Source organism: Hyaena hyaena, unplaced genomic scaffold (genome assembly GCF_003009895.1).
Source record: "Hyaena hyaena isolate Hyena2069 unplaced genomic scaffold, ASM300989v1 scaffold_330, whole genome shotgun sequence".
Taxonomy (NCBI): domain Eukaryota; kingdom Metazoa; phylum Chordata; class Mammalia; order Carnivora; family Hyaenidae; genus Hyaena; species Hyaena hyaena.
This window is the reverse complement of record NW_024080961.1, coordinates 1091731-1118293: the sequence shown is the minus strand read 5'-3', so window position 1 is coordinate 1118293 and position 26563 is coordinate 1091731. Positions and strand designations below refer to the sequence as shown.

The 26563-nt window shown below is 41.9% G+C and overlaps 1 protein-coding gene and 1 long non-coding RNA gene across 8 annotated transcripts in view; one reads left to right on the top strand and one right to left on the bottom strand.

The window, feature by feature from the left end:
• Window positions 1-3578: 3578 nt before the first annotated feature.
• LOC120243064 lies at window positions 3579-4493 on the bottom strand. The gene is made up of 2 exons (XR_005531212.1): window positions 4172-4493; window positions 3579-3982 (listed from the first exon to the last, which is right to left on the bottom strand). It is a non-coding gene; the product is annotated as an uncharacterized LOC120243064 (long non-coding RNA).
• Window positions 4267-26563, top strand: part of HIPK1 (homeodomain interacting protein kinase 1) — a 50096-nt gene continuing 27799 nt past the window's right edge. For 6 of the 7 annotated variants that reach the window (XM_039249073.1, XM_039249071.1, XM_039249072.1 and 3 more), the window contains exons 1-3: window positions 4614-4738; window positions 14747-15824; window positions 24909-25032. In XM_039249073.1, coding sequence (XP_039105004.1) covers window positions 14749-15824; window positions 24909-25032 — 1200 coding nt within the window. In that variant the 5' untranslated portion in view covers window positions 4614-4738; window positions 14747-14748. Of the gene's footprint in view, window positions 4325-4613; window positions 4739-14746; window positions 15825-24908; window positions 25033-26563 lie in introns of those variants that run through there. The other variant, XM_039249069.1, reaches the window with a different exon arrangement.

Genomic DNA, 26563 nt, shown 5'->3' with positions numbered 1-26563 from the left:
ATCCATGAATCTATATAGCATTAATAGATAACTAAGTTGATTAACTAATAAGAGATAAGGGAGGATTGCTACAAATAAGAATCATCAATAGATGCTAAATCTAGGGGAATGTGTTTAATGAGAAGCAGGGTATTTGCATGGTCTAAGACGTCTCCCCAAAGATTGCATATTACTAGGGAAAAAAAACAGCAAGTCCCCTGTGGGGGAACCAGACACCTCAACCACCAAAATTCTTATCACCCAGTGAGGGACAGAGACATCAGCTGACTTTGGGTTTTATATCCTGAGAAGGACACAGTATCACTTACGTAGGATTCTGGCCAGGAATGGATAACTGGGATCTAATCACGGATAAATATGAGACAAACATAAAAATATCCAGTCTAAGATGAGGAACATTCTACTGTCCAAACGAAGGGGACAGGCTGTACTCTCCAAAAATATCAAAGACAAAAGCTAGGGAACTGATACAGATTGAAGGAGACTATAGAGGCACGCCATATATGACCCTGAACTCGATCCTCTACTGAAAGGGGAAAAAATGGTTAGGAATGATGTTATTGGATTAAGTGAGAAAGCTGGGAATACGGACGGTAGATTAAAGTATTATATCAACGTTAAGTCTTCTGGAATTGATAACTGTATATATTGTGTATGGAGAAGAATGTACTTATTCTTAGGACATTCAAGTATTAAGGGACAGAGGGGCATGATGTATGCAATTTACTCTTCTTTAAAAAAATTTTTCATCTTTATTTTTGAGAGAGAAAGAGAGAGAGAGAGAGAGAGAGAGCATGGGCAGAGAGAGGGAGACACAGAATCTGAAGCAGGCTCCAGGCTCTGAGCTGTCAGCACAGAGCCCGATGCGAGGATCAAACCCGCGGACTGTGAGAACATGACCTGAGCCGAAGTCGGACGCTTAACCAACGGAGCCACCCAGACGCTCCTTTAATTTTTTTTTAATTTATTTTTGAGAGATAGAGACAGTGTGAGCAGGGGAGGGTCAGAGAGAGCGGGAGGCACAGAACTTAAAGCAGGCTCCAGGTTCTAAGCTGTCAGTCAGCACAGAGGCCGATGCGGGACTCAAACTCACGAACAGTGAGATCAAGACCTGAACTGAAGTTGGAGGCTCAACCGACTGAGCCACCCGGGTGTTCCTGCAATTTATTTTCCAATGGTCAGGGGAAAAAAATGTGTAAGTATATTGTCTATCTAAGACTGCAATTATTAAAGCGAAAGGGGCAAAATGTTAATAAACAAATCCAAGTAAAGGATATAGGAGTGCTCTTTTTATTCTTTTCTGTGTGTTTGGACTTACTTCCAAATGAAAAGCTTCCTGGAGTCTAGATTTAAAAAGTCATTGAGAATTCCCTCTTTTTCAAAGAATTTTTCCACGTTTTGCCCCCCATCCCCATCCTTTCCTTTGGGCCTCTAACTCTCGTATGGGTTTTTCCACCTTTAGAACTATTTGGCTTCTACTCGAATTCTCTTTTCTTCCTGGCCCCGAGGATCTACTACTTCCTCTGATGGCTCGACTAGCTTTTCGATTAAACTTTTCTCGTGACACAGCCTTTTGGTCAGCTTCCACCAGTTGGCCTTAAGCTCTGCAGCTCCTGAGCAAGTGACTTCTTGCCTGCAAAACTGAGTCTAGGCTCTCAGCCCAAGGGGAATATTATACCCAAGGTGAGATTTAGTGCTTCGAGCTGGCAACGACTCCATCTCCCTCTGTGGCTGTGCTGATTCTGTCTGGGGGGACACAATTCTCAATCTGCCCCTTTCTCTCCATGTTCTCTGCTTGACCAAACCCTCATCATAGCTTATTTTTATTTTTTATTTTAGAGAGAGAGAGTGAGCAGGGGACGGGGGTCAGATGGGGAAAGAGAGAGAATCCCAAGCAGGAGTCTGACACAGGGCTCCCCATCCCACAACCCCGAGATCATGCATGACCTGAGCCAAAATCAAAAGTAGGACGAAGCTCAACCATTGGAGCCACCCAGGCCCCCTCATCATAGCCTCCTAATTAGGCTCTCTCTAGTGTTACACTTTCCAGGGAGCCATCCTCCTCAGCGCCTCTAGCTCTCTCTTTAAAGAACAGATTCCGTCATGTTACCTGTCTGATTCAACCTCTAATTACCTGTCTGATTAAACCTTCATTGCCTTTAAAACCTGATTCAGGGGGTGCCTGGGTGGCTCCATAGACTCCTGATTTCAGCTCAGGTCAGGATCTCACGGTTCATGGTTACGAGCCCCGCATCTGGCTGTGTGCGGACAGTGAGGAGCCTGTTTGGGACTCTCCCTCTCTCTGTCTCTCAAAATAAATAAATATTAAAAACAATAAAATCCGTTTCAATCTACCTTTGCTAAGTCCACATTCTGCCAAACTGTAAGCTCTTTCAGAGCACGGACCATGTCTTCTCTTTTTGTATCTTTGATTTCTAACATAGTGCCTGCACACAGAAGATTCTCGATAGATATTTGCTGAATGGACAAGTAAACCCGAACTAATTAAATGCTGACACTTGACTATTTTATGTATAAATATCTCCTTCTCCCAAGTCTTCCCTGGCTCTGTCATTCAAGTCTGATAAATGTCTCTACGTATCGCCCACCCCCCCACCCCCAACTAGACTGTAAGCTGAAGGAAAAGACCATGTCCTATTAATTTTGCATCTGGTCCAGTATCTAAGAGAGTTCCTGGGGTAAAGCAGGCAGGCATACAATTTGTTGGATGGATGAATGGATGATATTAGAGAGGGAAAAAGAGTAAATTTTGAGGTCTCCATGTAGTGAGGCAAGCTGAGGAAATGGCCTGAGAACCGTGAAAATAGACGAGACTAAACAAGGCCCAAGGAAGTCCATCACGTAGACAGACGATGGTGCAGAATTAAAAGATCAGAATAAAGTGGGAGTCAGTCAGGAAAGGCTCCTTAAAGCTGAATTTTGAGCTGTGTTTGAGAAGAGGAAAGGGACATAACCTGAGAGAGCAGGGGCCTAGATGCAGGTCATGGAGTTCGGCTGAGCCAAGTTATGGTGAGTAATTAGTGTGTTTGAAGTCTGTTTTTTTTGAGCAGGATCAGTTCTACACCAGAGTTCAAGTTCTGCCTTTTTCCTGGCTCCGCAAGCGGGCATCCTTGCCCCCTCTCTCTCTATTTTGATGTTTCCCAGGTCAGCCCAATGCAGAACTTCGTGTTCTCTAAACTGCAGCGAAGATAAGCAAACAAAACGGCCAGTGGGATTGAAGGAACACTTGCTAGGGAAATAAACTTCCCTGTTCCCAATATAATAGAATTGTTCCCAGTGGTGTTAAGCCAGGAAAGAGGCCCTAAGATAGGAACTTAGTATTACCACTTCTTCACAAAAGTATGAACACATTTGCACAAAAATCCTTTTTTCCCCCCTTTTGGTGAGGAGATGGGGAGTACAGTGAAATAGCAGTCACGACTTAACCACATCTGTCCCTGCCCCCCCCCCCCCCCCCCAGAGTACATGCAGACACCCGTGGTGCCGGCCAGTCACTTCGTAGGGCTCACATCACTGCGGCCCCAGCACTCACGGGATAGAAAAAAACCAGACTTTACTACTGTCGCTCTAAAAATGGTCCTTACTTTAAGAATAAGAACATTGTACACAGCGGGAGGTGCCTCTGAAGTCCTACAGAGTCTTCCGACTCTGGAAGATGGCATCTGCCTCTCTTTTGGGATAACCTCGTTTTCACGTGTCCATCTTTCCAGAATGGTGTGTGCCCAATGCACTCCGGTTCCTGAATATCCAGTCTTGGTAGCTCCCGGTAAAGGCAAGGGCACTACTGTAGTATTCGCTCACTGCTCGTTTTGAGGTGTTGGGTGCAGAGCACAGGGGCTCGTTCCCACCTCGTAACGCAACCACTGGTTCCCAAGGCGGCGGCGGAAGAGTTCGCAAAGAGCTCCCGAGTCCTCGGAGGCTCCCGGATCCCGTACACGGAGGCCACTGGGCTAGGACGTCCCTAGACGGCAACGAAACGTTAAAGCCTAAACTGAGGTAATTCCTCACCAGCAGGGTGGCTTCCCGGGTAGGCACTGCCTCCCTGCGCGCTGCCCAATCTCTGGGGGTGTCACACTAGCTTGTGGTGACGTCACACTGGCTGGGATGACATTTTACAGCCGGACTCCCCCCCCCCCCCGCCACCAAGCACCTTTAAATGACCGCGGAGTCTGCCGCGCGGAGGGGGCGGGGAATCCGGCTCCCGCACTCGATCCACGCTGGCTCCCCACGGAGGTCCCCCCGCTCCCACTCCCATCTGTACTATGTGGTCCTAGTCGGCCCGCTCCTCCGCACTTCCGCCTCAGTAGGTGTCATGGCGCGGGGCTGGTGAATGGTTCCCGCGGGGCGGGGCCGCCGGATGGGGGCGGGCGCTCGGCGCTCGGCTCGTCGGGTCTGGCGACAACGGCGGCTGCGGAGCGAGGGGCCCGGCGGTGGCCCCGGACGGCAGCAGGAGGCCGAGGCGGGAGCGCGCGAGGCTGAGGCGGCGGCGGTGGTGGCGGCGGCGGCGGCCAGGGGCCGGGCGGCGGAGCGGGTGGGAGGCTGAGGGGGCTCCCCCCGCGGGACAGGCGCGGGGACGGCTCCGGGGGGCGGGGGCCGGGGCCCGGGCCGGCTCGCGCGGGGGGGTATGATGACCCGGCGGCGGGGCCCCGGATCTCGTCTCCTCCGCCGCCTCCTTACAGCAGCCCCAGCTCGCGGCTGAGAACCAGACCCACCGGCGGTGAGTCGGGCCGGGCGGGAAGGGGCTTCGGCAGGAAGCGAGCGCCCATCCGCTCCCTGAGGCGGGGCCGGGCGGGCCGCGGGGCTCTTCGGGGCGCCCAGCCTGCGGGGGGCGCCTCTCCGGGCGCGCCCCCACCCGGGACCCGGCGCCCGGTCCCGCGGCCCGGTCGCCCGCGGCCGCGGAGGGGCTTGCGTTCGCGGGAAAGCGCGGAGGCTCCGGGTTTGTTTTCCGGGGCAACTCCCCCAGCCTCCTGCCACTTCTCTTCGGGGCGTGTTGTTGTCCTCGGATGACAGGGGGCCGCCTTCTCACCCGGCCGGTTCCTCCCCCACCCCCACCCCCCCGCCGTCGTGGCAGGTTCCCAGCGTGTGACTCGTGCGTGTGTATTTCACAGCTCCGCTTATCACCATGGTTTGGGGTTATTTGTGCTCTTTGCTACCGGAACGCGGTGCCTGGAAAGGACGGCAGCGGTGGGGTGGGTGTGGAAGCGCTTTTGCTAGCCTCCCCGCCTCTGGGCTTTAATCGTTAGGGTTGTAATTTGTAATGATGGGGGAGACGACGTGGGACCAGCCCACCTAATGTGTGTCTGTGCCAGGCGGATCTCGAGGTCTGGCTCAGAGGGAAACTTTTGCTGTCGCTGCGTTCCCAAAGCTTTCGTTAAAAAAAAAAAAAAAAAAGAGCTAGAGAGAGAAAAGGTGAGGAAACAACCAAAAACTCTTGGGTAAGGCCCGCACTTTCATAGGTCTGGGGGAAAGAGGCCCTTGTTGTGTTTAGCAACCGAGCCTTGGGGCTTGGTCTCCAGGAGCGCCGGTCCACCCTCCAGTTTGTTGTGGTGACAAACCGTGAGCCTCGGCCTGTGTTTATGCTGGGCGCGTTTTCTTTCCTGTTTAGGTGGGGGAAGGGAGGAGGGGCTCGAGGAGGGGAAAAAACAATCCCCAGCTCCGATTGTCTTTTTCTCCACTTAACCCACTCTCTGGGCTGTAGATCGACTCGCCTTGAGGCAGCCCCGGGTGCTTTCCCCTCGGTGACAACTTTGGGAATTTTCAGTAATTGCATCAAAATATTCATTTCAACTGTAAAAATTCTTTTGCCTGGTCTGTCCTTTATCTTATTTGTTCCTTAGTAACTGATGAAAACAGCAGCCTGGCTTCCTGCTCTTGATGAAGCCCGGCTGCATTAAGCGGCTGATGCCCTCAGCAGAACCCACAATTTTGCTCTTGTTTGTGTAAAGCTATTTTGGATTCCTGGTCTGGGTGTGTGTGTGTGTGTGTGTGTGTGTTTCAGAGATTGTAGAGGAATCAAGTCATTACCAGTTTTTATTTACGTAGGTCTAAAGCTTTCTGTAAAATATTTAAAAATCTGACAAGTCCTGTTACTTAATACTTACTTAGCAGGGGATTTTGGACCTTCATGTGTACTTACCTCTGGGTTCTGTGTTAACAATACTGGTATGATGAAGGATATCGTTGACTTTAAGATACTGCTCCTTGCTTGAAGGATAGATATTCTGGTAAAGTCACTTGTGGTTGCAACCAAAGGCAGCCAAGCCAGTGAAACATCTGATGAATAAAATGGTGAGTGAGATCTTGTAAATACGTCTTCTGGTTCTAGTTGGTAAGTAGGACTTTTGCTGTGACACTCATAAATAGTTTCGGGTATTATAGCTTTATGGATTATAGAGTAAATTGGTTGGTAATTTGAGATTTAAAACCAAACCAGAACTCCCTCCTAAAAGAAAAAAAAAAAAAAAGATAATCTCAAAATTCACAGTACTCTGGAAAATCAGATTTCTTCATTCTGTGGTTTTGTTTTCATAAGCACAGCTTAGTCAGTGGTTGTGTTGGGAGAAATCAGTGAGCCAGACCTGCCTTGTAAACTTCTTACACTTGGAACTTGTGCAACTTGTTAGTTATATGTTGTAGCTAAGCCTTTTGTAATTTGAAGTAATTCTGCAAACATGAACTTCCTGATCTGTCCTTTTATTTTCATTTTCAAGGCTGTATAAAGCAATCCATATTTTTCAGGTTTGTTATTTTTTAAGTTACAGTTGTTAATTTCTCCCCAGTCAGTTCCCTTGCTTTTCATGCCATTCTGAACACAAGTGGTCAAAGTCATGTTTCCTTCAAGCACTACCTCAACAGTCACTGATTTGCTTTTTGATTCCTTTTCTGTTTCTAATTTCCCAGCTGCCCACATGATTTATGTATTTTTATAGAGCATGATTTGGCCCTTTAAAAAAACTTATGTCTTGTTTTTATATGTCTCTCTTTGGTTATATCATCTAAGCAACATTCTAAGCTCTTTGAAGATAGGGAAATGTATGTGTATTTCTTTTGGATTATTCAAGGGCACCTGGTACAGTGCTTTCCCAGAGTATTTAGTGAAAAAGAATCAGAAGACCTGAATTCTTTGCCAGCATTGCTACTCATTAGCTCTCTGTAAAACTTGTTTGTCTTTCTTGGGTCTCCTTTTTCTCATCTTGGAATTAGGGGGTTTTGGAAAGAATCTTCTAACGTCCATTTTAGCTCTAAGACTCCCTGTACTTTTTTGCTAGTGTGTTCTGCTTCTCAAATACATCTCCTCACTAGAAACCAGTTTTTCACTTTCCCACATTCCCGGGCATACTGGCGAAAGTTATCTCGTTCATCTGAAAGAACGTATTCTACCTTCCATCTGCCAAAGTGTGGTTAACCTGATTTAAGTCCTGTTTTCCTTGGGCCTTTGCTGACGGATCTACACAGGGTCATCCCAATGCTTATGTTCCATATTCATCTGCGCTTTTGTTTGTTTTTTTCAAATTTTATTTTTTTTTAATGTTTTATTTATTTCTGAGAGAGAGACAGTATGAGCAGGGGAGGGTCACAGAGAGAGGGAGACACAGAATCAGAAACAGGCTCCAGGCTCTGAGCTGTCAGCACAGAGCCTGATGTGGGGCTCGAATCCACAAACCGTGAGATCATGACCTGAACCAAAGTCAGACGCTTAACCGACTGAGCCACCCAGGCGCCCCTACGCTTTGTTAACTTGACATTTTCCTTGTTCTTGAAACTCCTTGAGGTACAGCTTTCTTCATTCTAAACTTTATAGGACTTGGAGACTGTCCTGTGCATATACCAAGATCGTACTTTTTTACCAAACACAAAAAATACCTCCTTTTCTTTGGTTCTGTTGCTATAGATTCATCATTTCAAATAAGTCACAGAGCTGTTGAAATTTAGAAAAAGATATCCTCCCTAGAAGGAAAGTACCCATCAGCCAGTTTACCACGATATTACAAAATATTGATTACACGGCTGTACATTACATAGAGTTGTAGAGTTAGTCTTTCATCAGCTAACACCACTTGTTTCACACCCTCTTTGCATCCTAGTTGGGGAACTGGCTTGTTGGTTCCTTCTGAAGGAAGGTGCTACAGGAAAGGGGTGGGGAACTTCCATTCAAATGGTGTCCACAGGGTTTCAAGCTTATTTTTTCCTTTTGAATCACTATACTTAGAAAACTAATTTATATATTCTCGTGTAGGCAAGGGAGTATAACTTCTGCCTCACTTGAATATTTCTCTAATTTAGTCAGAATGACACCTGAGATCCCCTTATGTTTGTATATGGATAAGTATGTGATCTCTTTCTAGTCATTCATCCTAGCGACATTTGACTTGTTCTATATGCTAACCATTGTGATAGATGCTGATGATTAAAAAAAAAAGACCCTTCTGTGCTATTGAGAATTGCCCTCATGAAACTTGCAATTTAGAAGTCAACTTTTAAATAAATAGTCATACTTAGAGTAAAATTTAGGGTGACCTCATGAGTCCGTATGTGATCTGGCCCTTGTCTGCCTCTTTGGGCCCTGCTTCTATTATTTTCTACCCTGTTCTATTCCATCCATACTGAATCTTTTCTTCAAATAGGCCAAGAATCTGCGTTGACCCTAACTATTCTCTTTCACTGGAATGACTCCTTCTTGTCAATTTAGGTCTTGGTGTAAGGACTACCACTTTACAGGGCCTTCCAGGACCCCCAGATCTAGAGTAGGTCTCCCCTTCCCACTGTTTCTATCATGTTTCTATGTTTTCATCATAACATTATCACTAGCTTCTGTTTTCTTGGGTGTGTGTGTGTGTGTGTGTGTGTGTGTGTCTGTCTGTCTTCCCAGCAGAAAGTAAATTCCAAGAGATAAGGGAACTGTTACCCCTAGTTTCTAGAAAAGTGCCAGGCAGACGTATTAGGTACTCAATATATGTTTGTTAAATGAATAAGTGGAATAAGTAAATACAAGTGTGGTAAGTCCTAAGAAGTGGTAGAGGATGCTATGGGGAGCCTTTACCAGGAAACTTAAGCTAATATGAAGTGGTCTGGGCAAGGCTTTCCTGAGTGTATTTGTGAGCCAGCTTAAGGCGGACTAAACTATACATAATCTAGGAAAATAGTTTTTCTCTCGTGTAACAGCCTGAAGTAAGTGTCCCAGTTGAACTGAGCACTCTTGGTGGTTGGGCGGCGCTGCTCTGTTCTTTACACCTTATTGCTCTGCTGTCCCTTGGGTCTTGTCTCATGGTGGAGCCTGGGTCTCCATAGGTTCTTGCTGATGGAAATGGAAAGGAACCCAAAAAGCTCACCCACACATCACTTCCTGTTGGTGAGAGAGGCTGGTAAACACAGCCATGTGCCTGGACTGAACGAGAAAGTAGATTTTGATCCACACCAACAGCCTGTACCACACTGAAAGAAGTGAGGCTGAAGCGAAGACTAACAGGATAAGTAGAAGTTAGGAAAAGAGAAGGCTAAGAGGGGAAAATGAAGTTCAGAGAGGGAACGTTAAGTGTGAAGGAACTAGAGGAGGAGAAATTTAGTACTATTAGAAAAGTAGAGAGTTTGGACTTTATCCTGAGGTTTTAAGTAGGGGATTGATAGGCATTTTCAAAGCTTTAGTTGCAAGGTAAAGAATGCATTGGGAGAAGGGAGCTTAGAAAGGAGGCTTGAGAGTACCATTTGCGGGAGGTAAGTGAGGCTGCTAGTTAGTCCAGGGTTGTCAGCAGGATGGAGAGACATGGGTGGAGGGAGAGAGATGGTCTTGCGGTGAAGGAGTTTGCTTCCCAAAACTGCTTGCTTTACCTTTACAGCACGTGTTTTGTCACTTACCTACTTCAATGATCCATTCATACCATATCATTTTTCATGTACCAGCACTCTGTAGAATATGTCCATCTATGTACCTGTCAGCCGAGGACAAGTGCCAGAGGAAGCAGTCAGTATACAGTACGGATTTTAGGTTATGTTAGGTCACCAGTGGTTCAGCTGTATCAAAGAGGCAAAGATGACGCTAAGTGATAGCAGCAGGAAGTTAGTATCGGTGTGGAAGACGCAAGTTACCTGAAGGGCGAAGACAGAACTCTGACAAATGATTATCTTGGTTGTCATAAGCAACTGTTCTGTTCATAGTTACCTCTGAATTCTTTACAGTAAGGGTACCTGCCTGTGCTGCCCATCATGGGAGCACCCTGGAAATGTTGTTGCATAGATGTGACCACGGCAGGGAGTGGGGAGGCCGTTCATTTTATGGCTTTTGAAAGACTGGGGCTCTAGCAAGACTCAGTTCTCTTCAGCAGTCAGTACAGGCACCGTAGCCTTTTGCCTATTAGTTCAAGTTCCAGGTTAATGCAGTGACCAATTTGTCATTATATTCAAATGGTTAAACACTTGAAAAGTCAGGTTTGAAATGAAAAGACTAGTTTATTATTAGAGTCAAGAGGTATGCCATTTTCAAGAAGTCAGAAATAACTTTTATTGGGAGCTGTTCGCATGTGAATTGAGAATATTTGTTACATAACAGAGTCTGACACATAGTGAGTTTTCCACAGATGTTAATTCTGTTCCATATTTTCCTTTGGGAGGGCTTACCCTCGGAAGAAAATTGCCTCCCCACTTTGCATAGGCCAGTTTTTATGAAACATAGTATCTTTATCTTATGTCTAGAAATGGCTGCTTTTAGCTGAATTAATAGAAGAGTGTTGATTTTTCTTAAAAAAATTTTTTTTATGTTTAATTTATTTCTGAGAGAGAGACAGGGTGAGCAGGGGAGGGTCAGAGAGAAAGAGACACACACACAGAATCTGAAATAGGCTCCAGGCTCTGAGCTGTCAGCACAGAGCCCGACGTGGGGCCCAAACCCACGAACTGTGAAATCATGACCTGAGCCGAAGTAGGACGCTTAACCGACTGAGCCACCCAGGTGCCCCGAGTGTTGATTTTTCTAGGCAGTTTTGAGTTTGTGTCCTCTCCTCACCTTGTGCTTGTTGAGGTCAGGATGAGTCTCAGCCAAACTGGCGTGATATTAAGTACCATACACACGTGCTGTGGGGAAGGCCAGTGAAATTCTGGATTGTTCTTTCCCTGTGGGTAGACTTAAACATTTGTCTTACTGAATAAGACTTATATTCATTTATTTTTATACTTAATCTTACAGAAGAATTTCCTAGAACTTGTGCTCTTCCCAGGGCTCACTGTGAAGATTTGAAACCACCAGTGTCTGATTTTGTCTATTGGATGAAAGTTGTCCATAACATTTCTTTGGTAGATGGAGTATTTTAAAAAGTATCTAGTTATTAATGTACTTCCAAATTCTTAGACATAGCTACAAACTACAAATTTTGTATTCAAATTCTTTCATTCAATGTTTTTAGGTATATAAAGTTTGCGCTCCTGTTTATTGATAGATTGCTAAAATTAGTAGCTCAACAGATACACCGTGGAACACAAATTTCAAAAATTTGCTTCCTTTCATTGTTCAAAAATTGGCTCAGTTTTATGATGATAAATATTCTTGCATATATTTTAATAGGTGAATTTTGTAAAAGTACTACTTGGTTTAATGTTTTTCTTTTATTATAATTTGGTATTATGTCAGTGATACAGGCAGAACAATATGACTTGTGAATTCCTAGCCTTGGAGTTAAATTGCACTGACTTTAACTTTTAATTTACACTTTTTTTTGGTCTTCAAGGTTGATATAAATTACGGAAACTCTTGTTTAAAGGAAATCCAGACCACATTTTAGAAATTGAAGGCTGAAGATTTGTTCTTTATTCAGCTGTCTAGTCCAGTGCAGATGGGTTTTAGTTACATTCAGACACAAAGAAATGTACACATTGCTTTTTTATGTCTGTAACATCCTTTGTCATGCTTCCTTCCTTTCTAGTGTGTGTTTATTCTCTTATGACTAGTAAAATTGTACTATGTATATTGGAGTGGAGACTTCCCCTGTATCTCAAAGACTGCACATGTAAAAGGGAGGGATATTTGAAAAATAAAGCCAAGCATTTGAAAATCTTGCAGTTTAATGAGTGATAGGGAGTCGATAGGTACAGGTAGCTAAGGTCAGAATCATCCAATGAATACTGCATTGCCAGAGTCTGGTAGTTTCTGGTGATATAAGCAAAGAAAAGACAGATATGGCTCCTATCATGCAACTTATACTGTAGCCGGTAATGTAGGTAACAGTAAATAAGTAATCTCAAGTTGTAAGGAGGAAGAGGATGCTATAGGTGTGCATGGTGGGAGGGATGGTGGTAGTTGTGCAGTGTGAGTATGTGTGTGTGTGTGAGAAAGAGAGAGAGTGAGTGGTTTCCCAGAAGAATATCTTTAACATGTCAGAGAGCCTTCCAAGAATTGTTCAAGAACTGGAATATATCAGAGGGCAGCATGGCTGAAATGGAGCAGTCAAGGTGGGGAGCTTTTGGAAGACAGGAACCAGATTTTTATAGAGCTTGTTAATGCAGATTGAGGATTTCGGATTTTGTCCATAAAGCAATGGAAAACTTTGGAAGCAGGAGGAGGAAGGTGGCTAAGAAAGAGTAGTCATCTGATTTGCAAAGATCCCCAGAGTGCGTCCAAGATTAGTTTGGAGGCTACTGGCTGTTTGAACTAGAATGGTCCCAAGAGGGGTAGAGAAAAGCGGTCCATTTGAAATATACTTACGTGGTAGAATCAGTAAGATTTGGTTATAGATTAAAGATGGAGTAATAAAGGGAGAAGAATGAATTCCAGACTCTAAGCACTTTGTATGTATTAAATAAATTAATTCTTAGTATGACCTCATGAGGTAGGTATTGGTATCACAATTTATAGATAAGGAAACTGAGACTCATTTCCTCTCTCATTTTGGCTTGAGATGTTGATATATATATTTATGAGACACCACTATATATATATAGTGATATAGAGATGTTGAGATACATATATATATATATATATAGTGGTGTCTCATAATGGACACAGAAGACTGGAGGTGGGGCTGGGGTTCATAAGTTTAATTTTAGACATGTTAAATTTGAGATATCTTCAAGATATCCAAATTGCAATGTAGGGTTGTTGTTTGGAAATAAGAATTTGAAGTTCAGGAGAGAGAAGTCTGAGTTAGAAATAAAGATGTGAGAATCTTTTGCATATGATTAACCTTGGAAAGTAGTTAATTGGAATGGGGAAAGAGAAGAAGGTCAAATAGAGAGCCTGAGGGCATCTGAGTGTTACGTGTTTGAGGAGAAGATACATATGAAATGGTTTATATGCTATGTCAGTTGTTTGGACTTTATTCTAAAAGTTTTAGCTTTGGGAGTCTTGGGGTTTATTGAGCTTGAGGTGTTTATGGGATGTCCAGGGATAGAAAGCTGGGCTTTTCTCACCCCCTTTCTCCATATTTTTTTTCTAAGAATTGCTTCCTGTGGTTCTTCAGAAGATCCTCTTTATAGGTTTCACATCATCTTGATTACTTTTTTCCTGATCATTTTATCAGTGGCCCTCTTTTATTGTAGTGGGCAGAGCTAAACACTATTTCAATAGTGTATGACCCGAGCAGAGTGGGTAGCTCTCACTTTGTCCAGCACATTCTGGACACTATTTCTGTGAATGTAGCTTAAGATTGAATTAGCTTTTGAGGGGAGGGGAACATTATCACATAATGTTTCTCTTACCAGCTGAAAGTGCTTTTTCATATACATATGCTCCTGCTAAGACTTGTATTTCTTATCTACGTCCTTTGTGGTAGTCATATTTTTTGGACCTAAGTAGGATTCTGTATCTGTGTTAAATTTCATCTGCTAGATTTGTCTTGTGGTTTCTACCCTATTGTGATCTTTTTGGACCTGTTACTTAAAATATATTGAGTATCCTACCCAAATTTGGTTCATCTGTAAATTTTATAAGCATGCCATCGATGTCTAAATTTAAATAATTGATCAAAAACCTAATCAGGGAGTTCCTGGGTGGCCCAGTCGGTTAAGTGTCCAACTTCAGCTCAGGTCATGATCTCATAAGATTGTAAGTTCGAGTCCTGTGTTGGACTCTGCTGAGAGCTTGGAGCCTGGAGCCTGCTTTAGATTCTGTGTCTCCCTCTTTCTCTCTGCCCCTTTCCTGCTTGTGCAGGCTCTCTCAAGAATAAATAAATAAACATTAAAAAAAAAAAAGAAAAAAGAAAGCTAATCAAAGGAGTGAAGACAGAGCTGTGGAGTGAGCTCTGGGGCCAAAGAGCCTGGGTTTGAATACCAGTGCTGCCACTTAATAGTTGTGCTGTTTTGGACAAGTTACTCTAAATACTCTGTGTCTTCGTTTCCTCACCTATAAAGTGGAAGTAGTGTCTTCTCCAGAGGGTTGTGGTAAGAATTAAATGAGAAATGCATGTGAAGTGTTGACACATGACCCACTTGACACATAGTAAGTGATCAGTCATCTAAGCTGCTGTTGTTATTATGCTCATTATTTTATAAACCATCATAGATGTTCATGCTCTTTTAACAACATGACCTACTATTGCTGAGTCTCAAAGAGTGCTTCAGGTTGTGGAATTAGACCAAAAGTTTAACCTTCTGTAATAGGAAACGTGTTAGAAAACGTGTAAGATAAAATCCTGGCCAGATAGTTATATTTTACTGTGGTTTTTCTAAACTCAAAGTTTTCTTATCTATTAATTGAGGAGCTGCATAAAATTGAGGGTCTAATTCTTCCTCTCTCTCCATGTAGGAATGGCATCACAGCTGCAGGTGTTTTCCCCCCCATCAGTGTCGTCGAGTGCCTTCTGCAGTGCGAAGAAGCTGAAAATAGAGCCCTCTGGCTGGGATGTTTCTGGACAGAGCAGCAACGACAAATATTATACCCACAGCAAAACCCTCCCAGCCACACAAGGGCAAGCCAGCTCCTCTCACCAGGTAGCAAACTTCAGCATCCCTGCGTACGACCAGGGCCTCCTCCTCCCTGCTCCTGCGCCGGAGCACATCGTCGTAACGGCTGCGGATAGCTCGGCCAGCGCTGCTACATCGACCTTCCAGAGCAGCCAGGCCCTGACTCACAGAAACAACGTTTCTTTGCTTGAGCCATATCAAAAATGTGGATTGAAAAGAAAAAGTGAGGAAGTTGACAGCAACGGTAGCGTGCAAATCATAGAAGAACATCCCCCTCTCATGCTGCAAAACAGGACTGTGGTGGGTGCCGCTGCCACAACCACCACTGTGACCACGAAGAGTAGCAGTTCCAGCGGAGAAGGGGATTACCAGCTGGTCCAGCATGAGATCCTTTGCTCTATGACCAACAGCTATGAGGTGCTGGAGTTCCTAGGCCGGGGAACATTTGGACAGGTGGCAAAGTGCTGGAAGCGGAGCACTAAGGAAATCGTGGCTATTAAAATCTTGAAGAACCACCCTTCCTATGCCAGACAAGGACAGATTGAAGTGAGCATCCTGTCCCGCCTCAGTAGTGAAAATGCTGACGAGTATAATTTTGTTCGTTCTTACGAGTGCTTTCAGCATAAGAATCACACCTGCCTTGTGTTTGAGATGCTGGAGCAGAACTTGTATGATTTTCTAAAGCAGAACAAGTTTAGCCCACTGCCACTCAAGTACATCAGACCGATCTTGCAGCAGGTGGCCACGGCCCTGATGAAGCTCAAGAGCCTTGGTCTGATTCACGCTGACCTTAAGCCTGAAAACATAATGCTGGTTGATCCAGTGCGCCAACCCTACCGAGTGAAGGTCATTGACTTTGGTTCTGCCAGTCACGTTTCCAAAGCTGTGTGCTCAACCTACTTACAGTCACGTTACTACAGGCAAGTGGCAAATGCTTAAAAGCGTATCTTAGACTAGAGATCTGTTTTTATACTTAAATATGTTATGTGGAGCTACATATAACAATGAATTTATTTACAGATTACAGGATGGATACTGTGTTTTACTTCATTCTCCTGTGTGGCGTTCCTATACATAACATAATTTTATTTAACACTGGAAAAATTCAGTCTGATTCTGAAGGTTGTTTCTAGTTGAATTAATACCAGCATCTGGCTTTAGTAAGTGCCATTATACCTAATTTTCCCATTCTAAAGAGTCTTTAAAAATATAAAGATGTTTACTTATTTGTAATGAATTTGGGCATATGTTACTGCTTTTTCCATGTTCCTATCTTGGCAGGTAGGATGCCTTGGGAATAATTCCAGGTTTTTTCATTCTTTTACATTTCCTATCTTGTGTAATTTAGATAATTGTATTTGTTGATTACCAAAGTCTCCTCCTGTTTTAACATTCTCCATAACAGTTTGAACTTTTTTGGTTGTGAGTTTATTTGATTATCCTAGAATGTCTGTGACCCAAGTGCCTCATACTTTAATGATTTATATTTCCAGATTGGAACTCCTAACAAAGCTATCTTTTTAATATATAGTAATTATTGGGACAGTACTTAAATGCTGGTATATGCAATGTTGTTCATACTGTTAACCAAGGAGAATTACTGAAAAGGGGGAAGTCTTTTATTTTTTTTATTTTTATTTTTTAAATATTTTTATTTATTTCTAGGAGAGAGAGAGAGACAGCGTGAGCAGGGGAGGGTCAGAGAGAGAGGGAGACACAGACTCCGAAACAGGCTCCAGGCTCTGAGCTGGCAGTCAGCACAGAGCCCGACGCGGGGCTCGAACCCACGAACCGCGAGATCATGACCTAAGCGAAAGTCGGACGCTTAACTGACTAAGCCACCCAGGCGCCCCAGGGGGAAGTCTTTTAAAATGAGCTTTTATTTCTCAGTACCTCATTTACTTATTTATCTAGTTATTAATTTTAAGGAGTCTGATACGTATAATGATCATTCATTAAATACAGATTGTCTACTCACCCAGTCAAGAAGTGAAACAATAAACAGAAAATAAGTAATCCACAAAACATGTTTATCAGGAGGTGTGCCCAGCATGGCAAATGCCTATATTAAATTTTGAGTAAATAGAAAGTCTGAACTTAGAATTTTATATCCTGCATGAAAGTAATGTATGGTGTTTCAGCCATACAAAGGCTCAGAAACTATTGCCAACTATATATATTTTTTTTCTAATGGTGTAAAATCTGCCTAATATGAAGTCTACCATTTTAATCATTTTCAAGTGTACCATTCGGTGTGTCATTAAGTACATTCACAATGTTGTGTAACCATCACCACTATTTCTAAAATTTTTTCATCACCGAAAACAGAAATTCTGTAACCATTAAGCAATAACTCCACCTTCCCCCTTACCTCTGGTAAGTTCTATGTGACTTTCTATCTCTATGAATTTGCCTCTTCTAGGTACTGCATGTAAGAGGAATCATGTAATATTTGTCCCTTTGTGTTTGGCTTATTTCACTTAGCTTGTTTTCAAGGTTAATCCATACTGTGGCATGTATCAAAATACCATTCATTTTCATGACTGAATAATATTCCAGTGCATGAATGTACTACATTTTGTTTATTCATTCCCTTGGGTTTACACATTTTCGGCTATTGTGAATAATGCTGCAGTGAACCTTAGCTTCAAGTGTTTAAGACCCTATTTTCGGGGCGCCTGGGTGGCTCAGTCAGTTAAGTGTCCGACTTTGGCTCAGGTCATGATCTCACAGTTTGTGGGTTTGAGCCCTGAGTTGGGCTGTGTGCTGACAGCTAGCTCAGAGCCTGGAGCCTGCTTCAGATTCTGTGTCTCCCTATCTCCCTGACCCTCCCCTGTTCACGCTATCTCTCTCTCAGAAATAAATAAAAAACATTGAAAAAAAAAGACCCTATTTTCAGTTCTTTTGGGTATATAGCTAGAAGTAGACTTGCTGGATCATATGGTAATTTTATGTTTAATTTTTTGAGGAACCACCAAACTGTTCTACAGCTGCACTATTTTACATTCCCAGTAGCAGTGCATGAGGATTCCAGTTTCTCCACCTCCTCATCAACACTTGTTTTTGTTCTCTGTGGGGTGGGGTAGGGGATAATTGCCATTCTTATGTGTGTGAAATGGTATTTGATTTGCATTTCCCTAAGGATTAGTGATGTTGAGCATCTTTTCATTTGCTTATTGGACATCTGTGTATCTTCTCTGGAGAGATGTTTGTTCGAGTCCTTTGTCCATTTTTTAATTGGGTTGGGTTTTTTTGTTGTTGAGTTATAAGTGTTCTTTATATATTTTGGGCATTAATCCCTCTACAGATAGTTGATTTGCACATATATTCTCTCATTCCGTGGGGTTGCCTTTTCGCTTTGTTGACGGTGTTTGCACAAAAGTTTTAAACTTTAATGGAGTCCAGTTTTGTGTCTTGTTTCTCATGCTTTTGGTATTATACCTAAGAATCATTGTCAAACCACTGTCCTAAAGCTTTTTTCCCTTCGCTTTCTTCTGAGAGTTCTATGTTTTTTAGCTCTTATAAGAATGTAATACAGACAGCGGCACCTGGGTGGCTCAGTCGGTTAGGCATCCGACTTTGGCTCAGGTCGTGATCTCATGGTTCGTGGGTTCAGGCCCTGCGTCAGGCTCTGTGCTGACAGCTAGCTCAGAGCCTGGAGCCAGTTCTGTGTCTCCCTCTCTCTCTGACCCTCCCCTGCTCACGCTGTGTGTTTGTCTCTCTCTCTCTCAGAAATAAATAAAACATTAAAAAAAAAAAAAGAATGTAATACAGACATAGATAGCTCTTATTTTTAGATCTTTGATCTCTTTTAATTTTTGTATATGGTGTAAGGTAAGGGTACAGTTTCATTCTTTTGCATGTGGATGTTCAGTTTTCCTAGCACCATGTGCTCAAAAGACTGTTCTTTCTCTAGTGAAAGATATTGACTCCTGTCAAACAAACACAAGGGTTTATTTGTGGGCTCTCTAGTCCATTGGTCTGTATGTCTGTCTTTGTGCCAGTACCACACCATTTTGATTGCTTGTAGTTTTGTAGTAAGTTTTAAAATTAGGGAGTGTGGGGGGCGCCTGGGTGGCTCTGTTGGTTGGGTGTCCGACTTCGGCTCATGTCATGATCTCACAGTTCGTCGGTTTGAGCCCCGCATCGGGCTCTGTGCTTACGGCTAGCTCAGAGCCTGGAGCCTGCTTCAGATTCTGTATCTCCCTCTCTCTCTGATCGTCCCCTGCTCATGCTGTCTCTCTCTCTCTCTCTCAGAAATAATAAAACATTTTTAAAAATTAAAAAAAATAAAATTAGGGAGTATGAGATCTCCAACTTTACTCTCTTTTAATATTGTTTTGTCTATTTGGGAGTCCCTTGAGATTCCACATAAATTTTAGGGTGAATTTTTCTATTTCTGTAAAAAATCTCATTGGTTTTTGAAGCGATTACACTGAATCTGTAAGTCATTTTGGTAGTAATGACATTTTCACAACATTACATCTTCCAATCCACTCTTCTCTATTTTTATCTTTTCCTTTTATAATTTTAAGAACTATGATATTTCTTACTTGAGTGAGACGGAGTAAAGACATTCCTAGAGTATTGGTTTCTGGTTTTATGCTGCTCTCAGCAGCTTGGCTAATTTTGAGAATCTCCCCTCCACTTATTATTCACTACTTAGAAGATTTAGGTTCCAATTACTTTTTCTTTTCGTTTTCTCCTTTGAGTAATCCCACCACCAGCCACTCGTGTCTGTGTCCAGAAACACCCTACAGGTCTGCTTAAGTGCTTAGTTCTGCATCTTGTTTGGAGCATGGGGGAATTGGGGGGGCACTTCTGGGGAGTGGAGGCTGATCAGCTCTTGCATCTTGATCTCTAATCAGTGCCTGCAGGTGTTTTTTAACCGTTTGCATTGGCTTGTGGTAATGAAAGCAATTTTAAGATAAAAAAAAGAGTGATAGAAATAAGAATTATTTTGTGAAATAATTTTGATGGCATTTTCTCCTAAAGGATAAAGGAGATTTGAGGGGTACCTAGTTCTGAATGCTTAGCTTTCTCTAATAAGTAATTTGTTTGAATAACTTTCAGTGTTCGATTGCCGGTCTTTTCCCCTTTCCCTGTCCTTTTAAATTTAAGCTGTTATTTGAGTAATTTGGTTGTTTTGTTTTTAGAGAAAATAATATTTTCAAATTTTTAAGTCCACTGGTGATTACTCTTCAACAAGTCATCCTGCGAATCCATCGCATTTAATTGTTGGCTATAGGAGTAATTTTAAATGGAGCTAAGTTTACACCTTAAAAATAGGAGTTATTTCTGTGTATTACTGTGTAATTAGTGTGCATACTGAAATTCAATATCCAGGGCTTGCCTACATTTAGGATTTAATGGTGGGAGTATTCTGTTATATCACAGTAATACTTGATAATAAACCTAAAGCCAGTGGAATAGCAGCTCAGGCATTCCTTCCTGATCATTAGTTCTATCCACAGTGGTATTTTTCATGTTGCTTTTAGAGGCTATTATGTCCTCACCCTGTTATCTTTCAGAAAACTGTGAAATCCCTTTGGCCATTGAAGCATCCTCGCTACAAAGCCAGCCATCCCCTTCCTGCCCTTTTCAGTTTCCATTGCTTCATCTTGCCAACAACATGCCAAAATATTATCAGTTGACATAAATTTTTGCCACCATCCTGTCTCTGTTGGCAATGGGCATGGCTAAATAAATGCCTTAGGCAGTGGAAATAATATGCTTTATTTCCTGGGCACTTTAAGTATAAATGTAGACTAATTCCAAGAAAAGTGGGTGTCTTTGGGGCTTGTGTTTTAAGCACAAAGGTTTACCCTGCTTTCAAGCTCAATGCTTTTCCATTCTGAAAAATGGAAAGCTGGCCTTTATTTAAAGTTGAGATCGCTATATTTGTTATGTATGGAAGGACAAAGTTCCGAGGAGGAAAGCATATTTTCAGTTTATTCTAGACAAATAAACATACTACAGTTTCACCTAAGCCACAGATGCAGGAAGTTAGACTTTATGTAACATATCTGATCTGGTAAGTAAGTTTGATGCCTCTGAGATGGGCAGGAAGAAACAAAGAGTGTTCATGAAAATGAGCAGAGAATAATTTGTGCTATTAAGTGATCCTACCCACAGCTTTCTCTGAGTTCTAGCAAAATAACGCTTTATAACTTTGGAGGAATTTTTTAGTTTAGAGAAGTTTGAAGTTGGGAAATCAAAAGACAGGGATTGCTATTTCTACAACCTGGTCGTAGTAATCAGCCTATTTAGCATTTGTTTTTTAAGGATGGAATGTATTTTCAAAAAGAAGGCACCCACCGTGTCTAAAGTACAATTAATGCCATTTTCCAACAAAAGTGAGTATTGTCAGTTTGGGTTTTTCCCTCTTCCCTGTGCTTCTGTAGATAATCTTTAAAAAAATTTTTTTTAAGTTTATTTAATTTGAGAGAGGCAGAGACAGTGCGAGTGGGTGAGGGGCAGAGAGAGAGAGAGGGAGAGAGAGAGAATCCCAAGCAGGCTCTGTAGCACTGTCATTGCAGAGCCTGACTCGGGGTCGAACTCACAAAACCTTGAGATCATGACCTGAGCCAAAACCAAGCGTCCAACGCTTAACTGACTGAACCACCCAGGCGCCCCTTGGTAGGTAATCTTTTTTACTGTTCAGTTGTTAGAATGTCAGAGCTAGAAAGGGACCTAGAGAAGTAATTATCTCAATGTCATCATACAGGTGAAGTAGAACCAGAAGTTTTACTGTCTAGAGTTTTTGTTGAGGGATTGAGAAATAATGGAGGCCAAGGGGAAAGATGATATAGTAATGGAGATAGTACCGAGGATTATAATCTGAATTCAGAGCTTAAAACATTCAGTCTTTAGAGATGGACCTGCTTTAAATGATGCTGTTGTGTTCAGTAAAAGAAACTAACTTCAGTCTTTTTGTTTCTCAGAGTTTAGGTCAATCAGCGTTTCTAGTTTCTACTGGCAGTGAAAAGCCTTCAGTAGACTGAGCAGCCTTATTTTATTTTTATTGTTTACATTGTTTTTTTTTCTTTTGATACTCACCTTTTTGTATGGTAGATGTGGTAGAGTTACTCTTTTAGTGAGTTTTTGGTAGAATCCTAGGTTGCTTGTTACTCCAAAAGCAGAGTGAGACCAAATGGAAAAACGGATTCCAGCCTGTCTTTAGGGGCTTTTTGTCTAACGGGGTTTGGGGGCTGGAATTAGTATTTTTCTTAATTTTTCTGAAATGTTAAGCTCTGGAATCCTAACAGTTACCACATATTATTGCTACCTTTTTAAAGAAGTAAGTTATTGGGTAGTCTACCCCTCCCTGTGACCTACCTTTGGATTTTAAAATGTCTTGCTGGTATAGTGGGAATGGCAGAATCAATCTGCTGCTCTTCAGTTGATGCTTAGGAATCCAAGCCCAGTTTTTATTTTGGCACAATGCCATTTGCACTCTCCCTGCCAGCTATTTTTGGCACTGTCATGAACTTGGAAATTAACGATTCTGCTCACTGAAAGTAAAAATTTTGTCCCCTTTCGATTTTAGAAAGGCTTTTATGTGTCTGGATAGTCTTACTCTCTCGTTTATTAATGCTATTTAAATTTGTGCCTTCTTACAAACATGCTGTAGTGGTTGGGGTTTAATTAAACTCTGAAATGCCATCAGTAATACGTGGCTCTAGCCACCTGCAACAGGAATATCCCTTCTGAAGGTTGTTTCCTTGCTTTGCAAATCCACAGTTCACATCAAGTAGCATGAAGACAGATGATAGTAGTCATTCTTTCGATTGCTGTCAAATAGTGGAGGTCCCAGCAGGCCTGGACCATTCTTCTGCTGTTTCTGTACAAGGATCAGGAAAGCCTCTAGAGCCTATGGAGTTCAACACTTTACCTTATTTTCTCAAGGCCACTACTTAGAAAAGTACTTGGGGAGGATATTCTTATTTTAGGAAGTATCTTTATACTCTGCCTGCTCAATCCTCCCTGCCCTAGAGCAACAATAAGCACATATTACCTAAAAGTAAAGTTGGGGAAACCTATCCGTCCCATGAGGGGACAGAGCCTGTTGGATGGCTCTTCATGGAGAGATTTGCTGAGGGGTCTGGAGCTGGTATTCCCTTACTAACGGATTCCAATTGTATGACTTGTAGGAAGGAAAGGAAATTATTTGGAGATGATGGTAAAATGTTTTAAGAGCTCAAACCTTACATCCAAACTGCCTGGGCTCCATCATTTAGTAATTATGTGACTTTAGGTGAGTTACTTATTTTCTCAATGCCCAGTTTCTTCATCTGTAAAACAGAAATGATACTTTATTACATAGAATCGAATACACCATTGATTAGAAGATGAAACATTATTTAGGTACAATAAGAAAGTAAAAGCACTGCCAGTGAACTAAAGTATACATCGTCATTTACAAAAATCTTCTTGATTTCAGGGATGTTAAAATGTGAAAAAAAAACAGGGGCACCTGGGTGGTTCAGACAGTTAAACATCTAACTCTTGATTTTGGCTCAGGTCATGGTCTCGTGGTTTGCGAGTTCAAGCCCTGCATTGGGTTCCAGGGCTCCCCTCTGACAACATGGAGCCTTCTTGGGATTCTCTCTTCTCTTTCTGCCCCTCCCCCACTTATGCTTGCTTGTATGCGCGTTGTCTCTCTCTCAAATAAACTTTTTTTAAAAAATGTGAAATAAGCATTCATCTTAGAATTGATGACTTAACGGTAGTAATGCCTCCTTCCATAGGGTTCTTGTGAAGGAATAAGTGACCACTTTTATAAAGAGCTTATTAGAACATTGCATGGCACCAGAGTAAGCACTATATAAGTGACATCTTTTATTATTATTGATATTAAGAATACATATTAAAAGTCCATTTATCTCATAATTTTAGTTACAGCTGGAAAAGTGCCATGTATACCACCATGCCTGATCAATTTATATAGGTGGGTATGTACTTAACTCTTACTTGTTTAGAGACAGGACCGTATCGTCAACTCGGGCCAGACTGCCAGGGTTCGAATTCTAGCTCTGCCACTTATTAACTGTAATTTGGGGCAAATTTTCTTGTCTCTGTTTCCTCTATAAATGGGGATAATAATTTTACCTTGAATGTGTTCATCTATATAAAGCTCTTAGTTTATGGTATTACCTTAGTCTTCTCTTTAAGGAGCACTAGGGTTAGTTTTCTCATGTGGAGCATTAATGGAAATGAATATTCTACAGTGCTGCCAGTTAACTACTATATCTCTGTAGAAGGCATTTCTGTTACCAAGGGGTATTTATCGATCAGGTCATTTAATTGATTTTCCCATAATTAAAAAGGTGCTAAGAGTAAAAAGAATAAATCTGTGACCCCTTATATGTGATTTCAAAATTCAGAAAGCTCTCAAAATTAAAAAAACTTTTTCTAAGTTTAGCATATTGGCAAAATCTGACTTGAACCAATGTTAAAGTCTTTATTTAGCCAACATGGTGTGACTGTTCATTGGCTTCAGTACAGAAATATTAATGTGTTTGATTTTGGGGTGCTTCCCTGAACTCCATTGGGATAGTTAATGCAATATGTAGTTTATGCATGGTGATACAAAAAATTCTGTAATTCAAAAAAAATTCTGAATTCCAAAACACAGCTGGCCCCAGAAGTTTCAAATGATGGATTTTATATCAAAGATAGTTTTCAGTTTCTTTAAATCAGTGTACCTTTAGCTGATACTAAAACCGTACTTGGTTAGGACGCCTGGGTGGCTCAGTTGGTTAGGCGCCCGACTTCTGCTCAGGTCATGATCTCACGGTTCGTGAGTTTGAGCCCTGTGTCGGGCTCTGTGCTGACAGTTCAGAGCCTGGAGCCTGCTTCAGATTCTGTGTCTCCCTCTCTCTGATCCTCCCCTGCTCACACTCTGTCTCTCTCTGTCTCTCAAAAATGAATAAACATTAAAAAAAATTTAAAAAGTAAATAAAAAAATAAAAATAGTAATTTGCTATTTTTGTTTTTACTAGAGCCCCTGAAATTATTCTTGGATTACCATTTTGTGAAGCTATTGATATGTGGTCATTGGGCTGTGTGATAGCTGAGCTGTTCCTGGGATGGCCTCTTTATCCTGGTGCTTCAGAATATGATCAGGTAAGTGTATACTTGGATGGAGATAGAAAACAAGTATTTACTAATGAAACTGATTCTAGAGGAAGAGAAGTACTTACTAGTGAAGTTTTTAGGTATGGAAGGAATAGTCTAATTAGAAAGGATTTTCTTGAAGAATAGAATTTTCTCTACCTGTTTTATTTCTAGTCGGATGTCACATTTGTAATTTAACAATTAAGAAATGTTCTTATTTCATACTACTTTAGATTGGTACTCTTCCAGATCTGTGATGATTTATTAGAGAGACTGACTTTGGTTAATAAATATGTCTTGTGACTTTTTAAGATCTAAAAGTAAAGAAGGATGAGGAATAAGAATTTTACACTTGATCCTAACCAAAAGGAGGAGAAGCGACTGGAGAATAGAAATTTTAAGAGTGACCTTTGGCTCATTCAGAGCTGTTACTTCCTCCTATACATGTCATGTACTGAAAGAAATACTCTCTACAAACTGAAACACATTGGGCCCTGGGAGCTGTGATCCATACTGGGTCTCTGCAAAATACGATTTAAGAGGAAAATCATAGGAGTTGAAAAGTATTGTAATATATGGTCTATATCTCAAAGAGGCTTTAGAAAATATGTTGCAATTTTCCAAGGAGCTGGTCCTAAGGGAAAAGCTTTTGCCATGGAAGTCAATTGTAAATTCTTATTTCTTGTTCTTTTAATAAAAATGGTTCTAACCACTGTGCTGTAAGCTTTTTGAGGGCATAGACTGTTTCATTCCACCAGTATCTCTTCAGCTTCTGATACTGTGTCTGGCACATGGTAAGTACGTGAGGTTTTTTTGTTTTTTGTTTTTAAATTTTTTTAATGTTTATTTATTTTTGAGAAAGAGAGAGAGAGTGCAAGCAGGGGAGGGGCAGAGAGCAAGGGAGACACAGAATCCGAAGCAGGCTCCAGGCTCTCTGTCAGCACAGAGCCTGATGCGGGGCCTGAACCCACAAACCGTGAGATCACAACCTGAGCTGAAGTCTCGTGCTTTGACTAAGCCACCCAGGCGCCCCTCTTTTTTGTTTTTAAAGAAATAAATGGTTATCTGGAATTATTGAAAGGAAAAAAGAATAAAACAGTGTTTTCCCCTATTCAACATAGAATTTTGATTCCTTGATCCATTTTAGATTCACATTCCAAAAATTTGATTCTTTGGGCACACATCTTTGATTGAAACATAAAAAATGAATTACTCACGTGATAACTAACTAGTTATATTGAGCTTTGAAATTTAGTCTTTTGCTGCCATGTGAGAAAGAAGCCAGCTTTCTTATTTTACAACAACAAAAAAGTGTGAAGCAGATCAAGTGAGGCAAAAACACAGTCGGTTGAACTAAACCATTGATTCTCCTTTTTGAGAATCTAATGAAGTTAGGAATATGGGATCTTCTCAGAAAAGTTTGCATACAGTGTTTTGAGTACACATTTAGGAGATTCATGGATCCCTAATGAAGAAACCTTACTATGAGTGATTACAGCCATGACAGTGCCATCCCTAGGCCAGCCTTCAACCTTAGTAA